Source organism: Podarcis filfolensis, assembly GCF_964270895.1.
Source record: "Podarcis filfolensis genome assembly, chromosome: 7".
Lineage (NCBI taxonomy): Eukaryota > Metazoa > Chordata > Lepidosauria > Squamata > Lacertidae > Podarcis > Podarcis filfolensis.
This window is the reverse complement of record NC_139603.1, coordinates 76,176,647-76,200,771: the sequence shown is the minus strand read 5'-3', so window position 1 is coordinate 76,200,771 and position 24,125 is coordinate 76,176,647. Positions and strand designations below refer to the sequence as shown.

Sequence of the window (24,125 nt, the reverse complement as noted above, 5' to 3'; positions counted from 1 at the left end):
CAGGAACACCATTTGAAAACCACTGTTCAAGAAACGTCGTCAAGACACAATCTCTCCATGCAATGGGAGTATTTTAGTTCGATTTCTTCTTTTTTTAAAAAAAGACTGTCATTCATGAATTACAACTATATGCACTGCCGATTCAGATTATTACAAGAGGCTTAGTTAGTGACACTCAGGTCTCCCATGCTGTTCAGACAAACATGAACGAGGAGCTTCTCAGCTAGGGATTTCCCAACCAACCAACCAAGGCAGATCAGGTTAAAACCAGGAGATGGATGACACAAACAAGACATTCAAGAAAGTTGGACTGGGTTATTTTAGACAATGTGACAATGGCACATGACAAGCACAAGAGACGAAGAAACAAAACGCCCTGCACTTCACACGCTCTTTGTTTTTTATATGGGGTTTTAATTGCTTCAGTTACAAGGTTAAAAGCTTGTTTTTCCTCTTTGAATGAGATAACTGGGCATGTTCCTGTTAGAATTCCTGCTCCATGATTGCAGTCATAGGATTGTTGTCTTTCACATGACGGTATATGTTTTGACTCCACAAAGTGGGAAGTGACGGAGACAGGATGTTTGTGTTACTGTGTTCCGTGAAGTGGGACTATTGTCCTTTGTTCTTTCTCTTTTTGCTGTCTGATGCTAGAGAGAGAGGGAGCCATGTTGCAGGACTCCGTGTGTGTTTATATGTAAATAAAGTAGATTAGCCAAAATGCTGAGTTCTGTCATGCAAGCTGTGAAGACTCTGCGGATCCCTAAATGTGCCGGTGTCTGTTGGCATCGGTCGCTGTGATGTTTGGGCTGAAGAAAGCTTTTGAAGCTCCCGAACGATTGACCAGGAGGGAGAGAACATGCCAGTCGAGCATGTGTCTCTGCCAGGGTCCTACTCGAGTGTAGGACAAGCTCCTGACAGTTCCCTGACCCAATGAAGTAGGCCACAATGTTTATGATTCCCCTCCTCAGCACTGTGGCTGTGCATGTTTAGCTCTAGTTAGATATACTGTTTAGCATTTACTGGCTGCTTGACAGGGACTGAGTCCCGACCATTTTCCTTTCCCTGCCCAACAGGCAACCAGAGCTATTCAAATCTGCAATGCGGACACACAGGTGCAGTTATGGCTGCTTAGCCTGTGTATGTGGTTCACACAGGGAAGCACTTTGGATTAATCAGTAATTTTTTAAAGGTAGGCCTGGGGATTTATAACCATGTTTGGCATGGATGCCTCTTTGTCCCCGCAGTTGCAATATCATTTTACGATGGTTCCCCTACTGTCACTCTCCAAAATAATTCCTGGATTTCTGGAAGAGCGCAGGGCAGAAGAACGACAAGGCCGTTCTGACGTGCTTCTCAGCCAAAATATGGCAGCGGCATTTCTAAGACCAGGGGAACATGAACATTTGGACACACGTAACGCTGGGCGCTGTGACATCAGGGCTGAGTTGCCGTTAAGTGACGCGGCAGAGTTTCAGAAATTTGGGGGCTTTTTAGTTTAGAGGAAAGGCAAGGAAGAGGTGATATATTGGAAATGTATAAAGGCATGGAGAAAGTGGATAGAGACGAGTTTTTCTCCCTCTCCCACTAACACTAGGACTCATGGATTTCAATGCCAGAGGATTCGGGACACATAAATAAACCGCTTCTTCAGGCAGAGGGCCTTCTTGGTAGTGGCACCTGCCCAGTGGAATGCCCTCCCACCAGATGTCAAAGAGAAAAATAACTACCAAACTTTTAGAAGACATCTGAAGGCAGCCCTGTTTAGGGAAGCTTTTAATGTTTAATAGATTATTGTATTTTAGTGTTTTGTTGGAAGCCGCCCAGAGTGGCTGGGGAAACCCAATAACTTTGTATCCGTAGTGGCCCAGTTGCACATTTGTGTCAGAATACAAGGGTGTGTACTTCAGTGCACACACAGGTATGTGTCCGAATGCACTTTCGAGTGTCTTCAGAGAGAAGGCAGTGCAGTTCTGTTTGCCTTCACTGCCGGGACCAAGTAGCTATGGTTAGGTTGCATGCCCCTATGACACCATCACATTTACAATGAGATCCCTGGTGGGCTGGGGCAATTAATTACAAGGTCCTTTCAGGTAAAAAGAATAGCTCCAGAATCACTTGGGAGAGCAATGGCTGAAAACAGGTGTAACTGCGGTGTGTGTGTTGTTTCTGATTTTGCAGATCCTTGGTGTTATGTACTGAAGTTCTCACCCTGGGCCAGGAGGAGGATACTGTAGATAGTTTTCACTCAGGTCCACATATGCAAATAAGGGATTGAAAGTGGTGTTCAGTGATTTCGCTCGGTGTTTCAGCTCAGTGATTCAGCTCTGCTCAGAGGGTGGCCGCATCTGGCTGTGCTCTGTTGTCCATCCTCATCGCCAGTGTTAAGTTGTGGGTGAACATATCAGACGACACAGCGATTCTTCAAACAACTCTTGTTTATTCACAGGCCAGAACAGAACTGAGCTGAAGGGTTCAGCCAGCCTGCTTATATAGAGCTCCACTAGAACGCAACAGTAACCATTTTCTGTAACTATCCAATCACTGAACGTCACTTTCAATCCCTTATTTGCATATGTGGACCTGAGTGAAAACTATCTACTTAACACTCTCGCTCGTTCCCGAAGCCACAACTTACTCATTGAAAATTGAGCACCACAAAAATACAGGATCGTAGAGCTGAAACGGACCACGAGGATCAAACCCCCTACAATGCGGGAATCTTTCACCCAGCGTGGGAGTAGAGCCCACTACCCTCAGATTAAGAGTCCCATGCTCTACTGACTGAGCTACCTCATTTTGAAGATGTGTGTGTGGTGGGAGGAGGCTAACTCGGAAAAACATACTCACCACCTGTTCCATATCCAGCACAGGAAGAGGGATCACAGTATCCCGGTTGCCCTGAGGCGCCATGCGGCCCAGGAACACCTGTATGGCCAGGTGGTCCTCTTGGACCTGGAGAACCTGGTGGTCCCGGGGCGCCTGTACGGCTTTCGCCTGGAGGCCCTGCACAGAACACAGAAACGGCTGTCAGAACATCACCTTGCCACTGCTGCAGAACGAGAGAGCAACATCAGGTATGGACTACCTGAGTAACCAAATGTGATTTCACACGTGTTCTTTATTATACAGGCACTCTTTATTATACAGGCACTCTGTGTAAAGCAACCAGACTTTACTTGTATCGACTGTTGTTTATTATGTGTGGGAATGCACATTTAATTGTACTGACCCTTGCATATCATTTGGGCATATGGTCACTCCGGCGAATTTACCTGCTGCCCCTGGTGGGCCCCGGGGGCCTTGGGTCCCGACACCTGGGCTCCCTCGCTCTCCCTTCTCTCCTGATAAACCTGTTAAGAGGAAAGGATAAAAATCAGAACAGATGGGGCGGGAAGGGGGGAGTTGATTAATGCTTCTCCATGAGCATCTTTTATTAATTAAGAAAAGGAAGGGAGGCCAAGGAAAAATGGCTCTGTTGCATCTTCTGTTACAGCCTCGTTGGAAGGTGTTGCTATAGCTAGTTTCCTGTTATACAGTGGTACTTCGGGTTAAGAACTTAATTCGTTCAGGAGGTCCATTCTTAACCTGAAATTCTACTTAACCTGAGGTACCTGCCGCTTGATTTCTGTTCTCATCCTGAAGCAAAGTTCTTAACCCAAGGTACTATTTCTGGGTTAGCGGAGTCTGTAACCTGAAGCGTCTGTAACCTGAAGTGTCTGCAACCCGAAGTACCACTGTAGTGGCTCTTTACAAAGTCCTGTTGGGCCACTTTAGAAGACATTGCTGACAAACAGCAAAATAAAGACCCTTCCTGGATACAGTAGTCAGAAGTTGCTAACGTATTTATATTAAAGCTATGTCGATTCACACAACAGTTCTGGTTTGGCCTCCACTTTCCCATTGCATGATCTCCTCAATCTTCTGGTTAAAGCATAAATCCCAGTTTTGTACAGTGGTACCTCGGCTTATAGATGCTTTAGGTTACAGACGCTTCAGGTTACAGACTCTGCTAACCCAGAAATAGTGCTTCAGGTTAAGAGCTTTGCTTCAGGATGAGAACAGAAATTTAACTCTTAAGTAGCTAGACAGTTTTGTTATAATGGCATGCTCAAGGATTTTTATTTTCCTCCTCTAAAACGGTAGGAATATCAGAACACTTCCCATAATTTGATGTAACAGTCGCTATCGGATGTTCCTGTAAGCGCAACTCATTCCTTAAGCAGCATAGGGATGGTTTTAGAATATTTTTAACAAAAAATGAGAGCTCAAATAGAGCAGGTGGTGCAAGCTCTGCCTGTTAAACGTAAAAATGATGTCTTCCTCCATTCCCTTTCACCGCTATAGCTTCGTGAACTCACTAATCAATGCCAGAAGGTGCAATGGCTCTCATTTATGGCTCGATTGTTTCAGATGCGCAACTCCTTTGCACCCACCTGTACACAGTTTCTGCAGCGTTTAACTGCACAGTGGGAATATTTCTTCCAATTCAGCACAGTGCTAGACCTGGGTCAAGAAGAATCACCTCACTCACAGCCCACAAAAGATGCTGAGCAGAGAAGGTGTGAAATTCTAAACTTCCCCTCGAAGAATAAAAACGCTGCCGGCTGCCAAAATGACTTTGTTTAAAGAATGTGTTCCGATTCCTTACAGCTTTCAAAGCACAAACCTACACGTGTCTCACCAGATCACAAGCGTCAATGAGCACAACGGGTCTTGACCCCCAAGTACATGGGCAAACGATTGCAACTTGGGGGGGGGGATCTGCAAAAGACAACCAAGGGACCATGAAGTTTTCAGGGATAGATGCTGAAATTAGAGACTGCTCCTGTTGAAAAGTGACAACAGCCACGAAATTAAAAGACGCCTGCTTCTAAGGAGAAAAGCAATGACCAAACCTAGACAGCATCTTAAAAAGCAGAGACATCACCTTGACAACAAAGGTCCGTATAGTTAAAGCTATGGTTTTCCCAGTAGTGATGTATGGAAGTGAGAGCTGGACCATAAAGAAGGCTGATCGCCGAAGAATCAATGCTTTTGAATTCTGGTGCTGGAGGAGACTCTTGAGAGTCCCATGGACTGCAAGAAGATCAAACCTATCCATTCTTAAAGAAATCAGCCCTGAGTGCTAACTGGAAGGACACATCCTGAAGCTGAGGTTCCAATACTTTGGCCACCTCATGAGAAGAGAAGACTCCCTGGAAAAGACCCTGATGTTGGGAAAGATGGAGGGCACAAGGAGAAGGGGACGACAGAGGACGAGATGGTTGGACAGTGTTCTCGAAGCTACAAACATGAGTTTGACCAAACTGCAGGAGGCAGTGGAAGACAGGAGTGCCTGGCGTGCTCTGGTCCATGGGGTCATGAAGAGTCGGATACGACTAAACGACTAAACAACAACAACCTGTTGAAGAAACACTTGCAGCATATCCCTTCCAACCACATTCTCTTTTCTATTATCTTTGCATACCTAAAGTGAGTGGCCAAGATCATACAGCCTCTTTCTCTTTTAATTTTTCTTTTTTTAAAAATATATATAATAAGATCACACTCTCGTAGGCCTCTTACAAGGTATGGTTTGTAGCAACAGTTCCCAACTTAAGCAAAATATATTAAGACGGAATTCATGTTGACACGGATAGTTGCCTTAAAACCCAAACTAACTAGTGGACGATAAGCTCCTGGGCCTCATCTGGGCGGAGAATGAGGCTGAATATCTTACAGTGTCGTTTCAGAGGCAAGACACAGTCAGGTGATTTGGCACAAGCTGAGCAAAGCTATTAGCAGAAACCAGGCCAAGCTCCTAGGCTGGTATCCCAGTGTTCTTGGAGTTTTTTTCGTTTCTTTTTTTTTGGGGGGACCGATGCTATCATATTCAGGCTTACAGGAAAGCTGAGGTCATGGCTTTCTGTTATAATTAAAGATTCAGATATGCATTCAGGGGGCCAGCTTTATGAAATGTGTGCTTTTAAACTCAGAAAGCAGGGAGTACAGGCAAGCGGCGAAAGCACCAGAGTGATTCTTCAGACCTCCGCCTTGGACCCAGCGCTATTTGAAACATTTCTATTATTTATATGGTAAACTTTCAGCATTACGTGACCCCAGAGCAGGTGACAATTCCATTCAAAATATAAAACAATTCTAACAGAATAAAGAGCAAGGAAAACACAGCACACCCACAAAAATCAACCGCAAAATCTTCAGCTCCATCTTACTAAAAAAACAACCTGAAGATCCCACACACAAAAAAACTACCTACAGCAAAAAGGTAGGCATTTACATGATGCCAAAACCAGACCCCTGAAGCCAGGTGGGATAGGACAAAACAACAACAACACACATTTGTGGTATGAAAAGTTTCGGGATTTCAGCAAGACACGCACTGAATTGAAATGTAGTGATACGTTTGCCCCAAAACTTTCAACTGCCCTGGAAATTGTAAAGGTAAAGGGACCCCTGACCATTAGGTCCAGTCACGGACGACTCTGGGGTTGTGGCACTCATTTCACTCATTTCGAATTGCTAGGTTGGCAGGAGCAGGGACTGAGCAAGGAGAGCTCACCCCGTTGCGGGGATACGAACCGCTGACCTTCTGATCAGCAAGTCCTAGGCTCTGTGGTTTAGAGCACAGCACCACCCGCGTCCCTAGAACCGTAAGGAACCACAAATAAACTACCCTCCAAGTGTCCCGATTTTCCAGCGACAGTCCAGGAATTACGAAAGCCATCCAAGCTTCTGATTTGATCCAGGAATGTTCCTGTTTCTGCCACCAGTACTGAAGGAATGGGTTTCTGTGCAGGCAGTTTGAAACGGGACCCAAAACCTCCCCTTTTCTTCTTTCTTCAAAGGAGCATTTCTAAAATGCATTAACTTGAGCTGCTGAGCAAATGCATAACAAGAACACAGCTGTATAAACAAAGCTCTCTCCTTTATCAGTCACGGCAATGGATGACCTTGGCTGTTCCAGTGGAGTAGGGATGACATGTCTGGGTCTTATCTTACCACACTCTGACGCACAGACCTAGTCCGGGAACAGCGCCAGAGTGTGTTCTTGGAGTTGGTGACCTCTTGCTCCAAGATAAGAGTATAGGAACAGGAATACCCTTTTATGGTTGGGAGTACAGGAAGGAAAACCCTTTTATGGTTAAGAGTACTGGAGCAGGAACATCTGTGATGTCAACCTGCATGTATAAGCTGACGTGTCTGGATTCCTGGGGAAGGGGGGAGAGGGTGCCTGGAGGATATATATACTGCATGAAATTTCTCATTTCTTTGGACTTGCTGTGGACTGACCACACAAGTGCCTTTCTGCTGCTCCAGAGAGCAGAAATAAAGAACTCTTTCTCTGAACCAACCCTCGGTGTCATTTGACTTCCTTCCTCCCGTCCGGGTGCAACGCAGAGCCCACCAATCGGTAAAGTCTACTAAGGCTACAGTACCGCTGCCACCAAGGTCAGGGAGGAGAATAAGCTGGAGTTTATCCCGAGAGGTGAGTTTGAGGGATTGTCCTGTTACCTCTTCATAGTCTCCACCACTGGTCTCCTCCCTTGGGCAGCTTGTAGCAGCTGCTGGAGAGCTGCTGGGTGAGGAGGAGCCACCACTATCGAGGCCCAGCCTTGTATACTGCACTGTCTTGCTTTTCTTTATTTAAAAAATTGCTTTGTGCATCCACGTCTAACCTTGCTCTTTTCTAAAATTTATTTATTCATGTTTGTTTTTCTTTTTTGTAAATCTACCGAAGAATAAAATAAAATCAGGATTAAGGGGATTTCTAAGAAATGATATATAATGAATTGAAAAAGATGTTTAAAATAACTTTTGCAAAAAAACACACACACAAAACCCCAGAAGCTTTCCTTTTGGGAATTATAGGGACAGAACTACTCAAACTGTAGAGAGATTTATTCATGTATGCGACTACAGCGGCAAGAATGTTATTTGCCCAAAAATGGAAAGAAGAAGAAATCCCGACGAAAGAAGAATGAATACAAAAACTTATGGAATATGCAGAAATGGCGAAACTAACTGGGGGAAAATAACAAATCAAGATAACAAAGTTTTTTATATAAAAGAATGAAAATGGTTTATTGAATATTTACAAACAAACTGTAAACAGATAACACACTGGTCTGTATAGTTAAAGCTGTGGTTTTCCCAGTAGTGATGTATGGAAGTGAGAGCTGGACCATAAAGGCTGATCACCGAAGGATTGATGCTTTTGAATTATGGTACTGGAGGAGACTCTTGAGAGTCCCATGGACTGCAAGAAGATCAAACCTCTCCATTCTTAAGGAAATCAGCCCTGAGTGCTCACTGGAAGGACACATCCTGAAGCTGAGGCTCCAATACTTTGGCCACCTCATGAGAAGAGAAGACTCCCTGGAAAAGACTCTGATGTTGGGAAAGATGGAGGGCACAAGAAGAAGGGGACGACAGAGGACGAGGTGGTTGGACAGTGTTCTCAAAGCTACTACAATGAGTTTGACCAAGCTGCGGGAGGCAGTGGAAGACAGGAGTGCCTGGCGTGCTCTGGTCCATGGGGTCACGAAGAGTCGGACACGACTAAATGACTAAACAACAATAATGGGTGTCAACATCATGAATTCAGTCATAGCCGAGCCATTGAAAAGTTGCTTGCTCGTTCAGTTGTTGGCAAGCTAACATAGTTTACCTCTTAGAATTACTAACTTTTATTTTTTAAAAAAACAAAAATTTGGAATTATTCATGAGTATTAAAAATAACTTCTTATAAAGGAAGCATGTGCTTAGTGTCACTAAACCGCTAATGCAGGAATGAATTGTAAGCTATCTAATTTGGCAGAAGCACAAAAAAGGACTTCAGAGAGCCCTTTCCTTCCTTTGAATCATCTTGATTTCATCCTGCCTCTTATCTGCAGTGACAGGGCAGACTGATAGTGCTTTTCGTATAGGAAAAATGCTAATGAGGAGCTCATTTGTAGATAGGAACCAGAGGGAAGCGAAAAGGGAGAGAACCTCCTTTCACGACAATTTCCACTGCTTTATTAAAACATAACTTATAGTCTTGTTTTACAGCATTCAGTTTAAAGACTAGCATTTTGTGTGCGTAGGAAGGATCAGAGAGTGTGCAGTACCTAAATAATCTGGAACATTATATAGGAAAAGGTGGGATACAAACAAAACAATCAAACAGAGATCAAGGAACACCTCTGCTAAATGCATTCCCACCCGAGCAATGAACCATCTGGGTGAAATTTCATCCCCTTTTGAACAGAACTGTTCTTCTAATAGTCCAAACGCCTCTCTGCTCCCACCCCAACTTCAACTTTAGCTGGCTTCTCCCAATTCCTTTTCACCACCTCGCCTTGAGAGTTACTGCTTCTCAGGCTGAGTGATTGCCCAAAACATGCATATCCAGGCAAATGAACATCTCTTAGCTATTTCGACATTATTTATGGCTTGTTTCTCTCCCCCCGCCTCCACCCAAAGGACATTGGGTTCCAAATTCTCAAACAGCCTAAATAAAATTTTAGGCAGGAGACTCGCTGAGATCATATCTAGTTTTAACAACAAGGAAGAATCCAGCTTGGGGGATGTGAAGCTAGCAGCCTGATTCTGTCCTTTTGCTAGGACAACACAGTACTTATACTGGGGCTGCCATATGTCCAGAATTTTCTGGACATAGTCAGGATACTGCAACCGGAAGCAGTGGCTGGGTAAAGGTAAAGGGACCCCTGACCATTAGATCCAGTCGTGACAGACTCTGGACGATCAGAAGGTCGGCGGTTCGAATCTCCGCGATGGGGTGAGCTCCCATTGCTCGGTCCCTGCTCCTGCCAACCTAGCAATTCGAAAGCATGTCAAAGTGCAAGTAGATAAATAGGTACCGCTCTGGCGGGAAGGTAAATGGAGTTTCCGTGCGCTGCTCTGGTTCGCCAGAAGTGGTTTAGTCATGCTGGCCACATGACCTGGAAACTGTACGCCAGCTCCCTCGGCCAATAAAGCGAGATGAGCGCCACAACTCCAGAGTCGGTCATGACTGGACCTAATGGCCAGGGGTCCCTTTACCCTTTACCCTTTACCTTTAGATGGGCTTTTGGTGTGACTCATCAGACTCTTCTTAACATTCAAGAGGAAATAATGTCCCCTACAACACAAAACTAACTTTTGTGCTTGCCTGCCAGAAGATGTAGCAATGACTGCTAAGTGACTCTGGCTGTGCCAGAGGTGGATTAGGCAAATTCATGGAGAGACAGGTCTGTAAATTAAGTTTTGATAATTAAAGGGACTCAATATTCAGAGGGGTGTTGTCTTCAAGCCCTGCTTGTGGGATTTCCAGAGGTGTCTGGCTAGCCTCTCTGACAGTATAATTGTTATTGTTATTTGTAACCCACCCATCTGCCTGGGTTTCCTCAGCTACTCTGGGCAGCTTACACCACATAAATTGTAAAACATTAGACATAAAAAATTTCCCGATACAGGGTTGCCTTCAGATGTCTTCTAAAAGTCAGATAGTTGCTTATTTCCTTGACATCTGATGAGAAGGTGTTCCACAGGGTGGGTGCTACTACTGATAAGGCCCTCTGCCTGGTTCCCTGTAACCTCACTTCTCACAGGGAGGGAACCGTCAGAAGGACCTCAGAGCTGGACCTCAGTGTCCGGGCTGGACGATGGGGATGGGATGCTCCTGAGGATGCTGGACTAGCTGAACTACCAGGGCTCTCCTTATGTTCTTAATGGCATAATCAACTGGGAGGTTGAGTGCAAGTCCCACCAAAATGAACTGAAACTGTGCAACAAGCTCAAGGGTGCTTATTTCCATGGGGCATTTGCAAGTCTACTCTGACATAAGCAGTTTTTAGCCCAAGGTCAGCTTTCTGAACTATGCAATGTAGTTGGCGCTACTTCTGCATTGGCCCAGGACCAGTTTTTGACATTAGAAAGCAGGGCCATTAATGCTGGTGAAGATGTTCGTATATATCAATTCCAAGCAAGTCCTGCCAAAAAGTCTCTTTTGCTTTGACAGCTGTTTTAGCAACAGAAATAATGAGAATGAGGGAACTTTGATCCCATGCCTTCTTCTTTTCGTTATCGCAAACTATCGCTCCTCTGAAGAATTGCCTGGCAGGTTCCCTGCAAGCTACAGACAAGGCTATAAAGTTTGTTGTTGCGTGTTTGCGAATTATTACTACAATCCAAAACATAGTTCGTCCTCCTTTAACTTGTACATCTGCCTAATCCTTGCGTTAAGTTCTCCACACTCCAAGACATTTGCTTAAGTGGCACAAATAATTATGCTTTTCAGGCAGTTCCTCCAGCATCCCACAACTCTTTAGCCCACCCCCTTTAACAGTGAATCGGTCCCTTTCTTGTCTCCAACTTCCCCTTTCCCTCCTACCTCAACGCTCTTTTCCCTTATACCACTGAACAATGTCACTCTTTGTTCAGCTTCGCCATAGAAACCCGGGGCTGACAAGCTTGCCCTCCTAAATCTTTTCTCCTCTTACACTGAAGTAATTAGAATTATGGCCTCAGAGACTTTGGTTTTCTTTCCTTTTTCTCCTTCTTTTAGGTGGGAGGCAGTCTCAGAGGTCACTTAAAGGTTTCCTCATCAGAGCCAACAGCATGACTACTGAGCAAGATGTTTGACACACAGAAATGACCAAAGAGCTGCCATTACAGCATGCAAAATGGCTTTCACGTGCAGGGAATATAACACGCAATGCAACCCCCATAATGTGCACCCGAAGTCACCTAAGCTGTAATACTATACACATGTTTACCTGGGAGAAAGTCCCATTGAGCCCTGTGGGAGTTACTAGCATCATTCTGTCAGTTGTATTTGCTCCCAAAAGACTCACCGTGCAATCCTTTGCATGTCTACTCAAAGATAAGCACTGCTGGGTCATTTTTCTACCACAATTTAATGGAAAGGAGACCCAATGAAAGTGATGAACATGACTAATTTGGGTCCAATGATTTCAATAGGTCTGAGTAAAATTTAGTTGAATACCAGTCATTGAGTTTAATGCGGCTTACTCCCGGGAAAAGTGTGCATTGGATTGCACAACTATAGAGGTATCCTATGCCTGTTTACTCCAAAGTAAGTCCAAGCCTCTGTTGGAATGGTTAAGAATTTTGGACCAATTGCAGGTTCCAGATTGTTTGTCGATGCATTGTAATAGTCTAAACTTACACCCAGGGCCGTGTGTGTGTGTGTGTGTGTGTGTGTGTGTGTGTGCAGGATTTAAGCCTTAAACTAGTTAAGTGTCAGCAGGCTTAAACTCCTTGAAGATATTGCCCCCTCCACACAAACACCCCCCCTTGCTTTTGTGCCCTCTGTACTGCTGCCCCTATAAGTTATTTTTGGCACGTTACAGAGCAAACAACTAAAGCAAAACCACCACAAAGAGCTTACAAGGAGTGAGGTGATTGTTAAAGGTAATGATGGATGGACATGAAGACTCAGGGCCAATTAAAAAAAAACCCTACTTCTTCACGCAATGCATAAATTATAGAACTCACTCCCACAAGAGGCAATGGGGACCACCAATTTGGATGGCTTTAAAACAGGATTGGGCAAATTTGTGAAGGACAAGGCTATTGACAGGTTCATGCCATAATGACTATGTTCTGCCCCCCCGTTGGAGAACTACCTCTGAATACCAGTTGGGCAGGCAGGGTGCTGTTGCGCTCATGCCCAGCTTGCAAGCTTCTCTCAGGCATCCGCTGAAATCTGGATGCCAGGCTAGATGAGCCACAGGCCTGATCAAGCAGGCTTGTCTTACGTTCTTATGTGAACAAATGCAATCGCAGGTGCTTAGGATTTATTTCCACTCATCATGAGGACTCTAGGTGAAGGCATTGTGGTCCATGGACTGCTACTGGCCTGTGATTTTCGTTTGGGGTGTCTGCAGTATGTTTGCGGGTTTTTGGTTGAAAATAAAAGGCAACGCATCCACCGCTTTAAATGTTCACATAGATTATTCAATGCCGGGGTTGTGGTGAGATAATTAAACACAGATTGTTAGGCAATGAATTTCAAGAATTTAGTCACCAAATCAGGGACAGTGTCTGTGCAAGTCTGGGGATGGTACTGAAGGAATGGGTTCCCAAACCCAAAACTGACTGTGAAGGCAGTTTTAAACTGCACCAAAATCCCTATTTTTCCTTAGCTAAAATGCATAAACTTGAGCCGTTGAGCAAATGCATAACAAGAACACAGCTCTCTCCTTTATCAGTTTGTGACGTCAAGGATGACCCTGACTGTACATAGAAAACACGTCTGTGCCTTATCTTATGTTCTGACCACAAAGACACACAGACCCAAGTCTGGGAACAATGCCAGAGTGTGTTCTCGGAAATGGTGACCTCTGGCTCCAAGATAAGAGTAGGAACAGGAATATCCTTTTATGGTTAGGAGTGCAGGAAGGAAATCCCTTTTATGGTTAAGAGTGCCAGAACAGGAACATCTGTGATGTCAACCTGCATGGATAGGCTAACGTGGTTGGATTCCTGGGGAAGGAGGGAGAGGGTGCCTGGAGGATATATATACTGCATGAAATTTCTCATTTCTTTGGACTTGCTGTGGACACACCACGCAGGTGCCTTTCTGCTGTTCTGGAGAGCAGAAATAAAGAACCCTTTCTCTGAACCAACCCTCGGTGTTATTTGACTTCCTTCCTCCTGTCCGGGAGCAACGCAGACCCAATGGGTGAACTCCAATAAGGCTACAGTACGATGTGGATTGCCAACGGCAACTTTTCTCTCCCGCTTGACCAACCTGAATCAATGCAGCGCATACATGCGAGTGAGACTGAATGTGCTACCTTTGGCATTGCTACAGGGGAGATTCCAGAAAATACCACTCGCAGAGAGATGGTGCCTCTCTGGACAACGACATATAGCAGGCTTCCTCAACCTCGGACCTCCAGATGTTTTGAGACTACAATTCCCATCATCCCTGACCACTGGTCCTGTTGGCTAGGGATCATGGGAGTTGTAGGCCAAAAACATCTGGAGGGCCAAGGTTGAGGAAGCTTGACATATAGAATCAGTTGTGCATGTTCTTTTGCACTGCCGCTTGATTCAGACAATTCCATCTAAGCTCATTAATTAGGTGGTTCTTAGCAGGGAGTAGCATTCAGATGAACGTAAGGCAGCCTTCCTTAGATCTACTTGGGATGGGGTTAAGATGGAGATAGCTGCCCGATTTCTGCAACACGCAATGAGGATTAAGTGAATGTTATACATTATCTTAGGACGCAGGTGGCACTGTGGGTTAAACTACAGAACCTAGGGCTTGCTGATCAGAAGGTCGGAGGTTTAAATCCCCACGACGGGCTGAGTGCCAGTTGTTTGGTCCCTGCTCCTGCCAACCTAGCAGTACGAAAGCACATCAAAGTGCAAGTAGATAAATAGGTACCGCTCTGACGGGAAGGTAAACGGCGTTTCCATGTGCTGCTCTGGTTCGCCAGAAGCAGCTTAGTCATGATGGCCACATGACCCATAAGCTATCTGCAGACAAACACCAGCTCCCTCGGCCTATAGAGCAAGATGAGTGCCGCAACCCCAGAGTCGTCCACAACTGGACCTAATGGTCAGGGGTGCCTTTACCTTTACCTTTACCTTTATACATTATCTTAATTGTTAGATGCAGATTTTGCTGAGTGATTTTACTGTACTCAACCTTTCTGGAATCTTGTCTATATGCCGACAAAGGTTTGGGAATTGAGAAATATTCACATAGATTTTTAACTGTCTTTTCATTGCTTCTTTTATTTCTTACCTTGCATTTTTATTGTACTGCGATTTTGAATTCGGGTGAAACATAGCTGTACCTGAAATACCTTATTTCCCTGTCAAAATCCATTCCTTCCACAAAGCGTTTTTTTGGATAGCACAGATTGATTCTGTCTTCAAGTTACTTCAAGTTACTTCCCCCTTGCCATGCCCACACACCCTCATTCCGGGGGAATGGTGGAAAGCATTCACCATATAAGATCCATCATTCACAAATGGGGCTGCAATAATTTCAGGAGGCATATTAAAGGGAACACACACAGACTCCAACTTCCCTTAACTATCAATGGGAAGTAGTCAGTTGAAAGTGCCTTAGCTCAGTTACAAAATCCCACCTGCTGTAAAGTTTGGAAAACAAGTTCCTTCCTGTTCAGCCTCAGTGCTACCGACTGGTGTTCAACTTTTATTTGTAGTTACTAAAATTACAAAATGAAACTAGGCCGTAAAAATTATGCAGTTATATGGGAAAGACTGCACCAGCGAAGGAAAAATACAATTCACTGGCTTTCCACTGTAACTATTTCCACAGGAAGAGCAGTGTTAGTCTGTTGCCGCAGAAAACAGCAGAATAGTCTTTTGGGGCACCTTAATGTTTTATAATGGCATAAGCTTTCTGATGCTGCTGATGAAATGGACTCTAGTCTGCAAAAGTGTGTGCTCGTTTAAATTTGCTGGTCTTTACCAAAGACCCTTTGTTGTATTTGGGAGAAATTCAACATTGTACTAAAGTGATTGTTCCATCGTAGGAAGCATTTGGGCATGGCAGGTGGAATTATCCCCCCCTCCATGGGGCAAGGGGAAAAACCCCATTGCATAAGGTACATCCTTGAACAGGGCCTTCTTGGTTGCTGCTCCCAGGTTTTGGAACTCACACCCTAGAAAAGCTAGACCGGCTCCTTCCTCATTGTCCTTCCACCGGCAAATGAAGAACTTTCTTATTCCAACTGGCTCTGGGGAACTGACTGCTTTTAATGAAAGAGTTGGTGCCATGCTGTTTTTACGGTAATTATCTGTATGGTTTTAACAGATTTTTATATATGTCTATTGTTTTAATTCCATCAATGTTTAATTTATATATATATATATTGTTTATCTGTGTTTTTACCGGTTCCTGTTTTTGTTTGTAAGACATCTTCAGTCCCCTCAGGGATAAATTTATTGGCATTTATTTATTTATTTATTGGCACACATCTGTCTCAAGAGATAATGGAGTGTGTCTCTGAAGTCAAACTGCTGCATTAGCAGCCCTGAACTGACCTCTATGGGACACAAGCCTGGGAAGTGAGTCTGGAGGTCCTGGGCTGCCCAGATGACAAGACCTCTTGGCCTCACTGATTTGTGGTCCAAAGGAAAACAGAGCAATACGTTTGGCACCAGTTTGGCTGCAGGAGTTGCTGGAAGGAGCCATATGAGGTGTCATCCAACCGTTTTAGGGACTTCAGTCCAGATTTGTGTAGGGTTTACTCCTTAGCCCTGTCTTCTCCTGAAGATACCCTGCAAGGCAGCGGAGCTTTAGGATTAGAGTTTTCTTTCTCCTAGCTGGGCTATCTCCACAGGTGGGTGAGCCCCATCAGTCCCTCACTTCCCTCTACAGCACATGCAGAAACTGTTAGAATTCCTGCTCCACGATTGCAGTCATGGGATTTTTGTCTTTCACATGACGGTATATTTTTTGACTCCACAGAGTGGGAAGTGATGGAGACAGGATGTTTGTGTTACTGTGTTCTGTGAAGTGGGACTATTGTCCTTTGTTCTTTCTCTCTTTGCTGTCTGATGAGAGAGAGGGAGCCATGCTGCAGTGCTCTGTGTGTTTATATGTAAATAAAATAGATTAGCCCAAATGCTGAGTTGCTGAGGTCTGTCACATAATGCTGGGCAAACTCTATGGATCCCTAAGTATGCCGGTGCCGGTTGGCATCTGTCGCTGTGATGTTCGGGCTAAAGAAAGCTTATGAAGCTCCCGAATGATTGACCAGGAGGGAGAGAACATGCCAGTCGGGCATGTGTCTCTGCCAGGTCCTACTCGAGTGTAGGCTGAACTCCTGACAGAAACTGCCTTCAGAGGGTCTACTCTAAGCACGACTTAGTTGAATGCAACCCCTAGGCTACAATCCTAACCCTACTTTCCTCGGACTAAGACCCACTAAATTCAATTCGACTTACTTCTGAGTAGACATGGTTAAGATTATACACACACATCTATTCACCCAATGCCATGGAAAAAGGAAGGTTTGATAGGCTGTTATCAAGCAATTTGACCCCATTTTCACAAATGCTTTATACAGAATTATACTTGGCATGAAATACTCTTTCTGAAAGGCCAGTTCCCAAAAAGAAACTCTTAATAGTGCTGCTCAGAGATTAATTAATTTTGGAAAAATTCAGCATGGTTTTTTTTTTTTAATCACACTCAATGCTATCCAGGAACTCAAAGCTATTTATATCTCTCCCACTTTTCATGTTCCCTCTGATGTCAGACATAAGTTTATTGTGTTTGGTACCCTTCATGCAAGCTCCAGTTTTATAAATCTGGATGTTCACAACTCACCTCTTTCGCCAGGTCTTCCAGGCTGGCCAGGACTGCCTGGAAATCCTGGCCTTCCCGAAGATCCTTGTTCTCCTTGAGGTCCGGGTGACCCTTGCCTCCCTGGTTCACCGGGGGGTCCAGGGACAGTTCGTGTTGAGACAGACTGGCTTGGAATTTGATTTAAGATGGAGTTATACCTGGCCAGGTGACCTGCAAAGAAAGGCAGTGTCAGGTGTGTGTGTTGGAGCCAGGCCCTGTGACCAATAGGACTTTGCAGGACTGGGGCCTTCCTAAGTTTGTTCTGAAGAGGCAAGGCGCGGGCACACAGGTGAGGCTGATTGGTGACTCCTTGCTTCTTGATCCTTGGACCCTTGACTTCTTGACTCCTTGCTTCCTGACCCTCAGACCCTTGGCTTCTTGACTCCCGGCTCTCTGACCCTCGGGTTCCTGACTCCTGGCTTCTGGAGCCCCATTCCTGCTCCCACCCTGCCATCTTGCCCCCGGTCCTGCCGTCCCCTGCTGGGACTTCGATCGCCAGTGAACTGGACCGTGACAGACATATCCTTAAAAATTGCCCTTCAACAACTGGTCCAAATGAAGCATTATTTTGACAGCCACCATAATTGGGCTGGTGGGTTGTTTGATCACAACTTCCACAACTGTGTTTTAGAACTGTAACATGGAAATTATTTTTACCCACCTTGGATAAGCTGTTCACATACTTGACGGGCTACTGCCCGTACCATGGCATGGGACTGGAGGTCTCCCTGTGTGATAAGAACATTGTAATAACATGTTAACACCTTCTAGCTCCCTTAGATGATCTTTAGACCCCTCCAAGTCTACAATTCTATGATTCCAGATTAACGGTTAATTGAGCCTTTGCCCTGATTTGTTTGCACATAGTAACCTTTGGCTTTCAACAGTACAATCCTATGCAATGTCCACTTAGAAGTAAGTCCCACCAAGCTTCTCAGGACTGCCTTGGATGAAAGGTGAGCTGTAAATATAGTAGGCAAATGAATAGCTTTTTTAAAAGAATTAAAAACTACAGTAATTCATATGCCTGCTGTGCTCTCTGTACAGTTCTGTATTTACAATGCACTTACACGTTCACCCCTCTCGCCTTTTGGTCCTGGAAGTCCCTGCGGGGGAACAAAAAAGAATAAAAATTAATTTGTGCATGTGCCCTTTCTTCTGCTTCTGTGATGAATAGGGTTGTTTTTTAATGTACTGACTGCAGGCCAGTGGGCCCAAACCATATTATAGGAGTAGTTATGACAATGGGATTGAATCGTATCTCACTGCACATTTCAAACACAGCTTCAGAGTTTGGCAGGTGAAGGGCTAGTGTTGTATCATTGTGAGAAGCTGCAATGTGTCCATGCAGATGTTTAGTTCCCTTAATCAAGGAAGGGTTGTTGTTTTTCCCAGCCTAAGGGCCACATTCCTTTCTAGGTGACAATCTGGGGGCCAGATCTACCGGGAAGAGTTGCTGTGCTCATAAGGCCTGGCACTGCTGAGCAGCTCTTGATTCTTCTAATAAAGGGTTAACTTCACTTACTCCATGTGATTTATTGCTGACCTGCTCCTGACACCACCTAGGCCCTGGAGGGAAGTTGTAATATGCACTGTTGTGAATCCTAAGGTAGAGCTTATCCTGTGTACTGAACTTGTGGTAAATATCTCAAAAAGGATGGCCATAGCGATACATTCAGTAAAGTGCTCTACAACTTACAGGTGATCCAGCATCGCCTTGTGGCCCAACATTGCCGGTGACTCCTGGTACACCTGGAGCACCAGGTATTCCCTGCACAGAGAGAACAAGACAACACATCCATATACCAATTGAACCACACAGTCCCATACAGATAAAGTTCATACCTGCCAAGGGCCCTGGGGGAAAAAACAACAGGGCATCCCTTTTTTTGCGCAAGATTACAGCTGCCATTTTGGGTGTTGTGATCTCACATGCTCTCACACTGCGCTCTTGCCCTGAAAAAAGTGCTTTTGGGGGGCCATGGTCCTGTGTGGTGCAAAAAAAATGCACATTTGGGGATGCCACGCAAGATCTTGCCCCCCCAGCACTTTTTTGGTATGGGTCACGCCCAGAAGCACGTCCCAGAAGATATGCACCTCAATTTTGAGTCTCCCAAAGTTGGATGGTATTAAAGTTGTGTTCCATTTAAGTTTCCTTGTTGGCATTTTCTGACCCCAGAACTGAGGATACACTCAATACTTCTTGAGAATATGCCTAACCACCCCTGCAGAAGATGGTGAGTTGCAACCTAAATTTAAGTCTGACACAAGGACTATACACAAAGTCGTTTATTCATGGAGGCTTCCCTATATCCTTACAATACCATATAGCTGTATGTTCAGGTGTTTAGCTAGCACATACCATGCTGTAGATACCTTTAAAAGGTAAAGGTACCCCTGACCGTTAGGTCCAGTCGTGGACGACTCTGGGGTTGCGTACTCATCTCGCTGGCATTTGTCAGCAGACAGCTTCTGGGTCATGTGGCCAGCATGACTAAGCCACTTCTGGCAAACCAGAGCAGCGCACGGAAACGCCATTTACCTTCCCGCCAGAGCGGTATCTATTTATCTACTTGCACTTTGACGTGCTTTCGAACTGCTAGGTTGGCAGGAGCAGGGACCGAGCAACAGGAGCTCACCCCGTCGCGGGGATTCGATCTGCCGACCTTCTGATCGGCAAACCCTAGGCTCTGTGGTTTAGACCACAGCGCCACCCGCATCCCTTCGTAGATACCTTTACATAGTTAAATAAACATGCACTTCCTACCATATCAAATACTCAATCAAATACTTACCACAGGCCCTGGTGGCCCTTGAGGGCCAGTGGGTCCGTCTTTGCCTGGCAGGCCCTAGATCAGAGGCAAGTACATAAATTAGAGTATTGCTATTTATCCTGCATAAGACGCAGGACCAATTTCCCATAGACTAGAACAGTATTGTTCACTAGACAAGGAAGGTCACAATTCCAGACTCCACAGAACTCTTGATGTTCTCTACAGGATGTTCAGGACAAGCACAAAACCAATCCATTCACATGACCAGTTTTTTAAGCATTAAACCTGATTCGTTTCTGCAAAGTTTTCAGGGCGGTTAGACGATGTTGGCTTTTACTGAGCGTTTGTTCTGATCAGTTCGCGGGGAGGTTATATATGATGTTGCGTCAAGCAATTGTTTATCTCGCCCTTTCCCCGTTGCTTTCTTTGTCACCAAAAGCCTGTGTGGTTTTTTTTGGGGGGGGGGGAGAAGCAGGTTTGTTGTGCAATCAACTTGAATTGTGCGACCTGGTATTGTGCTGGTTTTCGATGGAATCCCGCTTGAAAATCGCAACTTTCTGGAAGTCCCGAAGGTCCAAGAAAACTCCAAAAGAACTAGGGATTTGCACATGGGCAACATACAACACTGATGTGAGCTGGGCAGCCAAAGTTCAGAGGCAACAAAGTAAGTTAGGAATCTGCTTGTCCCTTTACCTGTTGGTGCTTGCAAACCACAGTGCCACCTTCAGTTCTTTGAAGATGGGGTGAATTAACTTTTCTGCCAATTCTTCTTCAAATGAGAATGAAAAGATATGCTTCTACCTGAGTTTCTTTCTAGCTTTTATTTTAAAAGCATACAACATGATACATTTTCAGGTTTTGCCGCTTTCTCTTGTTAAGCTGCTAAATAATATATCCATGCAAGCCTTCCGGGCATATTTACTTTGGCACTGTTTCTGTATCTTTTGGCCGTTGACAAATTTCCTCCTACTGTATTTTGTTAGGTGTGAAAATGGGTCTTTTATAAATTAAGTCAAGCAGCAGTCTGTTTGAAGTTGGGGAAGCAGCACTGCTTCTGCAGTCCCTCCAACAAGAGATACATGCCAGCCTTTAGAAACTTTCAGAAGCTGCTACGAAATGTTGCTTCCCGGATTATCAGACGGCAGGTATACATCTTAAACCAGAAATGCAGACTGCAGAGAAGGAAGGGGAATGCGTTTATATTGGGTGACTGCACCACTGCGTTAGATCTGTGAATTAGTGGGGAAAATGGGACTTTTCAGATGTTAGAAAATAAAAGAAATTCTGTTCCTTCCCCTTAATGCTATACTTGCATTAGCCTCAAACCAGCTGTAGCAGCACAATACTTCATTCCCATTTATGATTTTTTGGGTGGTGTTAGATTCTAAGATCAAAATTGGACCGTAAGCAGCAAAATGGGGATTCCCAGTCCTGTATTTGCTGGCAACCCTGCCTGTGCAGATGGGAGGAAATCTGCAGGGAAGAAGACGGTGCAAGATATTTTTAACCCCTTCCCACCCATCGGTTTCCACCAGATTTGTTTTCTTCCAGCCAGACCTCTTTCCTGGCTCAGATTCTTTCAACATCTACATTAGAATGCATTCAGATCAGTTGGATTCTGCACTCTGACCTCTGGTATGTCTCCCATTTGTGCGGAGAAGAGAGCGTTCCTTTCTATTTCTTTCGCCAGTGATGCGATCTATTTGGGTACCGTTCCTTGAAGCAAGCAGTAGCCTCCAGCTTTTTCAGACCTGGGATCCAACCAAATCTGCAACAAGGCCCACTTTGACTTTTTAAAAATATGTTTTGGTTGGCCCGCCAGCCTCCATCTGTGTTTCTCCTACCCTCTCCTTTGTATTCCATCTTTTTCTTTAAATAAACGCAAAAGGTGGTTGCAAATGCCGGGAGTCCCAGCCAACAAGTTGGAGCAACGAAGGAGATGAAAAGTTCCAGTGTGGGCTCAGGACCGTATCAGCTGCCACTCAGCGTGGCTGCGTTGACACAGTATTTCTGGTAAAAGACCCAAATCCAGGCGTAGGAACTCGCTCAGTGCTGTTCTTGGAGCAAGGCACAGAAATTCTTGACTAAACGAAACTAACGTGGTGCGACCGCTGCCAAGTCAATCTTGGACAGCATCTGCTGTCCAGAAACACACACACAAACACAGGCACACACCCCTCATTCACAGCAGTGGCATTGTCTACTGAGCTGACAGACTCGCTTCGCAGTGCCTGAATGCAGCGAAAGGCCTGCTACAATAACTGCATGTGGCAAGAAAGGGATTAAGCAAAGAGAGGCTTAGGGAATAGATCTCTATTACCACCTTTCTCATAAGTAACAGATGCCAGAATTCCCCTTGCTTATTCTTCGTGGTTTAAGAGCCTAATTCCAGAGGAGGTTCAGCAGGGCATATATAAGTTGAGAGGTTTGAGGACTGCAGAGGGGTTTTTTTGTGATGCTGAAATGAAGGGAGCAGAGAAAGAGCAAGAGGGAATCCGGGAGCCCAAGATCTGTTTCTAGATGTAGTCTAAGAGTTGATTGATTTGAACAGCCCTGCAGTCCTGCTCTTTAAAAAAAACCTTGTGAAATTGGTACCATTGGTTTAAACAGAACTTCTTGCTATATTTCTCTGCTTAGAATAATTACCTTAATGTGAGTTTGGGATGCGGTCTTATTTAATCCTGTTACCCGATATGGTTAAGCAAACTCAAGAGTCATACCTCTGAAATCAAGGGACTTCTTAAAGGTAAAGGGACCCCTGACAATTAAGTCCAGTCATGAATGACTCTGGTGTTGCTTCACTCATCTCGCTTTACAGGCCGAGGGAGCCAGTGTTTGTCCACTTCCTCAGACAGTTTTTCTGGGTCATGTGTCCAGCATGACTAAGCCACTTCTGGCGAAACCAGAGCAGCGCACAGAAACACCGTTTACCTCCCCGCCGGAGTGGTACCTATTTATCTACTTGACGTGCTTTCGAACTGCTAGGTTGGCAGGAGCTGGGACTGAGCAACGGGAGCTCAGCCCATCGTGGGGATTCGAACCGCTGGCCTTCCGATCGGCAAGCCCTAGGCTCTGTGGTTTAACCCACAGCGCCACCCGCGTCCCTAAGGGACTTCTTAGTTGTGCCCATTGTTTTTGATGGGTCTGCTCTGACTTGATGTTCCTCAGTGGATTGAATCTAATTAAGGACAAAACCCCTCTTAAGGGTTTCTTACTTTATTAAAAAAACACACACCAAAAATTTGGCTTTTACCATCTTGAATCAGCCTCAAAACTGCAATCCAATCTGCCCTCAGCTATATATTTTATTGTATGTGCAATCCATCATGAAATTGATCTGTTTATTTCTGCAGGCTGGCTTGGGAAATGTGTTATAACTTCTTCCTTGTTGAAAGCACTAATCAGAAAACTTGAGATTAAAAAAAAAGAAAGAAAAATAAATCAACAGAAAGCGATTTCTGTGATCGTATAATTACAGGGTGGGAAACAGCAGTAAACATTCACAATCTTTTTGCTGCTTGTCATATATTTGATCGTATGTTTTAAAACCTTGATAATTAAAGCAAAGGAAACAGAAAGCAAAAGGCAACTAGAGAAATCTTCCATCCAAGCTGGCAGTAGTGCTTCTCTTCCGCTCAAGCGGGTTCACATTGCTGCTTCTGCTACTTAAATAATGCCACGCATGTGTAATGAAATGACAAGGTTTACACTTGACACTGGATGGGGTTCCACTACCTTTCATCTGTTTTGAACACTCTGCTCCTGCCAGTTACGTGGGACATCTGAGCTGAAGGAAAGCACACACTGGTCTCTGCCACCACCCAGGTGACTTAGGGCCACTGAGAGGCTGCATAATGGCAAGGGGGGGGGGGAGATGAACCTGTCCCCATTCATTAGCCAGTGAAGAAGCAACTGCTTGTTTCTTCTTCTTCTTCCCTCCCCATTCCTTTTTCCTTTTGTGTCATGTCTGTGAGCCTACAGTAAGGGATTGTTTTAAGCGGTGC

The 24,125-nt window shown here is 44.8% G+C and overlaps 1 protein-coding gene across 6 annotated transcripts in view; it reads right to left on the bottom strand.

The window, feature by feature from the left end:
• The window catches only part of COL14A1 (collagen type XIV alpha 1 chain), a 150,593-nt gene that overhangs the window by 2,363 nt on the left and 124,105 nt on the right, over window positions 1-24,125 (bottom strand). For all 6 annotated transcript variants that reach the window (XM_083621799.1, XM_083621800.1, XM_083621801.1 and 3 more), the window contains 7 exons: window positions 20,143-20,196; window positions 19,047-19,118; window positions 18,418-18,453; window positions 18,009-18,075; window positions 17,330-17,518; window positions 3,276-3,353; window positions 2,851-3,006 (listed from right to left, as the gene is read on the bottom strand). In XM_083621799.1, coding sequence (XP_083477925.1) covers window positions 2,851-3,006; window positions 3,276-3,353; window positions 17,330-17,518; window positions 18,009-18,075; window positions 18,418-18,453; window positions 19,047-19,118; window positions 20,143-20,196 — 652 coding nt within the window. The remainder of the gene's footprint in view (window positions 1-2,850; window positions 3,007-3,275; window positions 3,354-17,329; window positions 17,519-18,008; window positions 18,076-18,417; window positions 18,454-19,046; window positions 19,119-20,142; window positions 20,197-24,125) is intronic.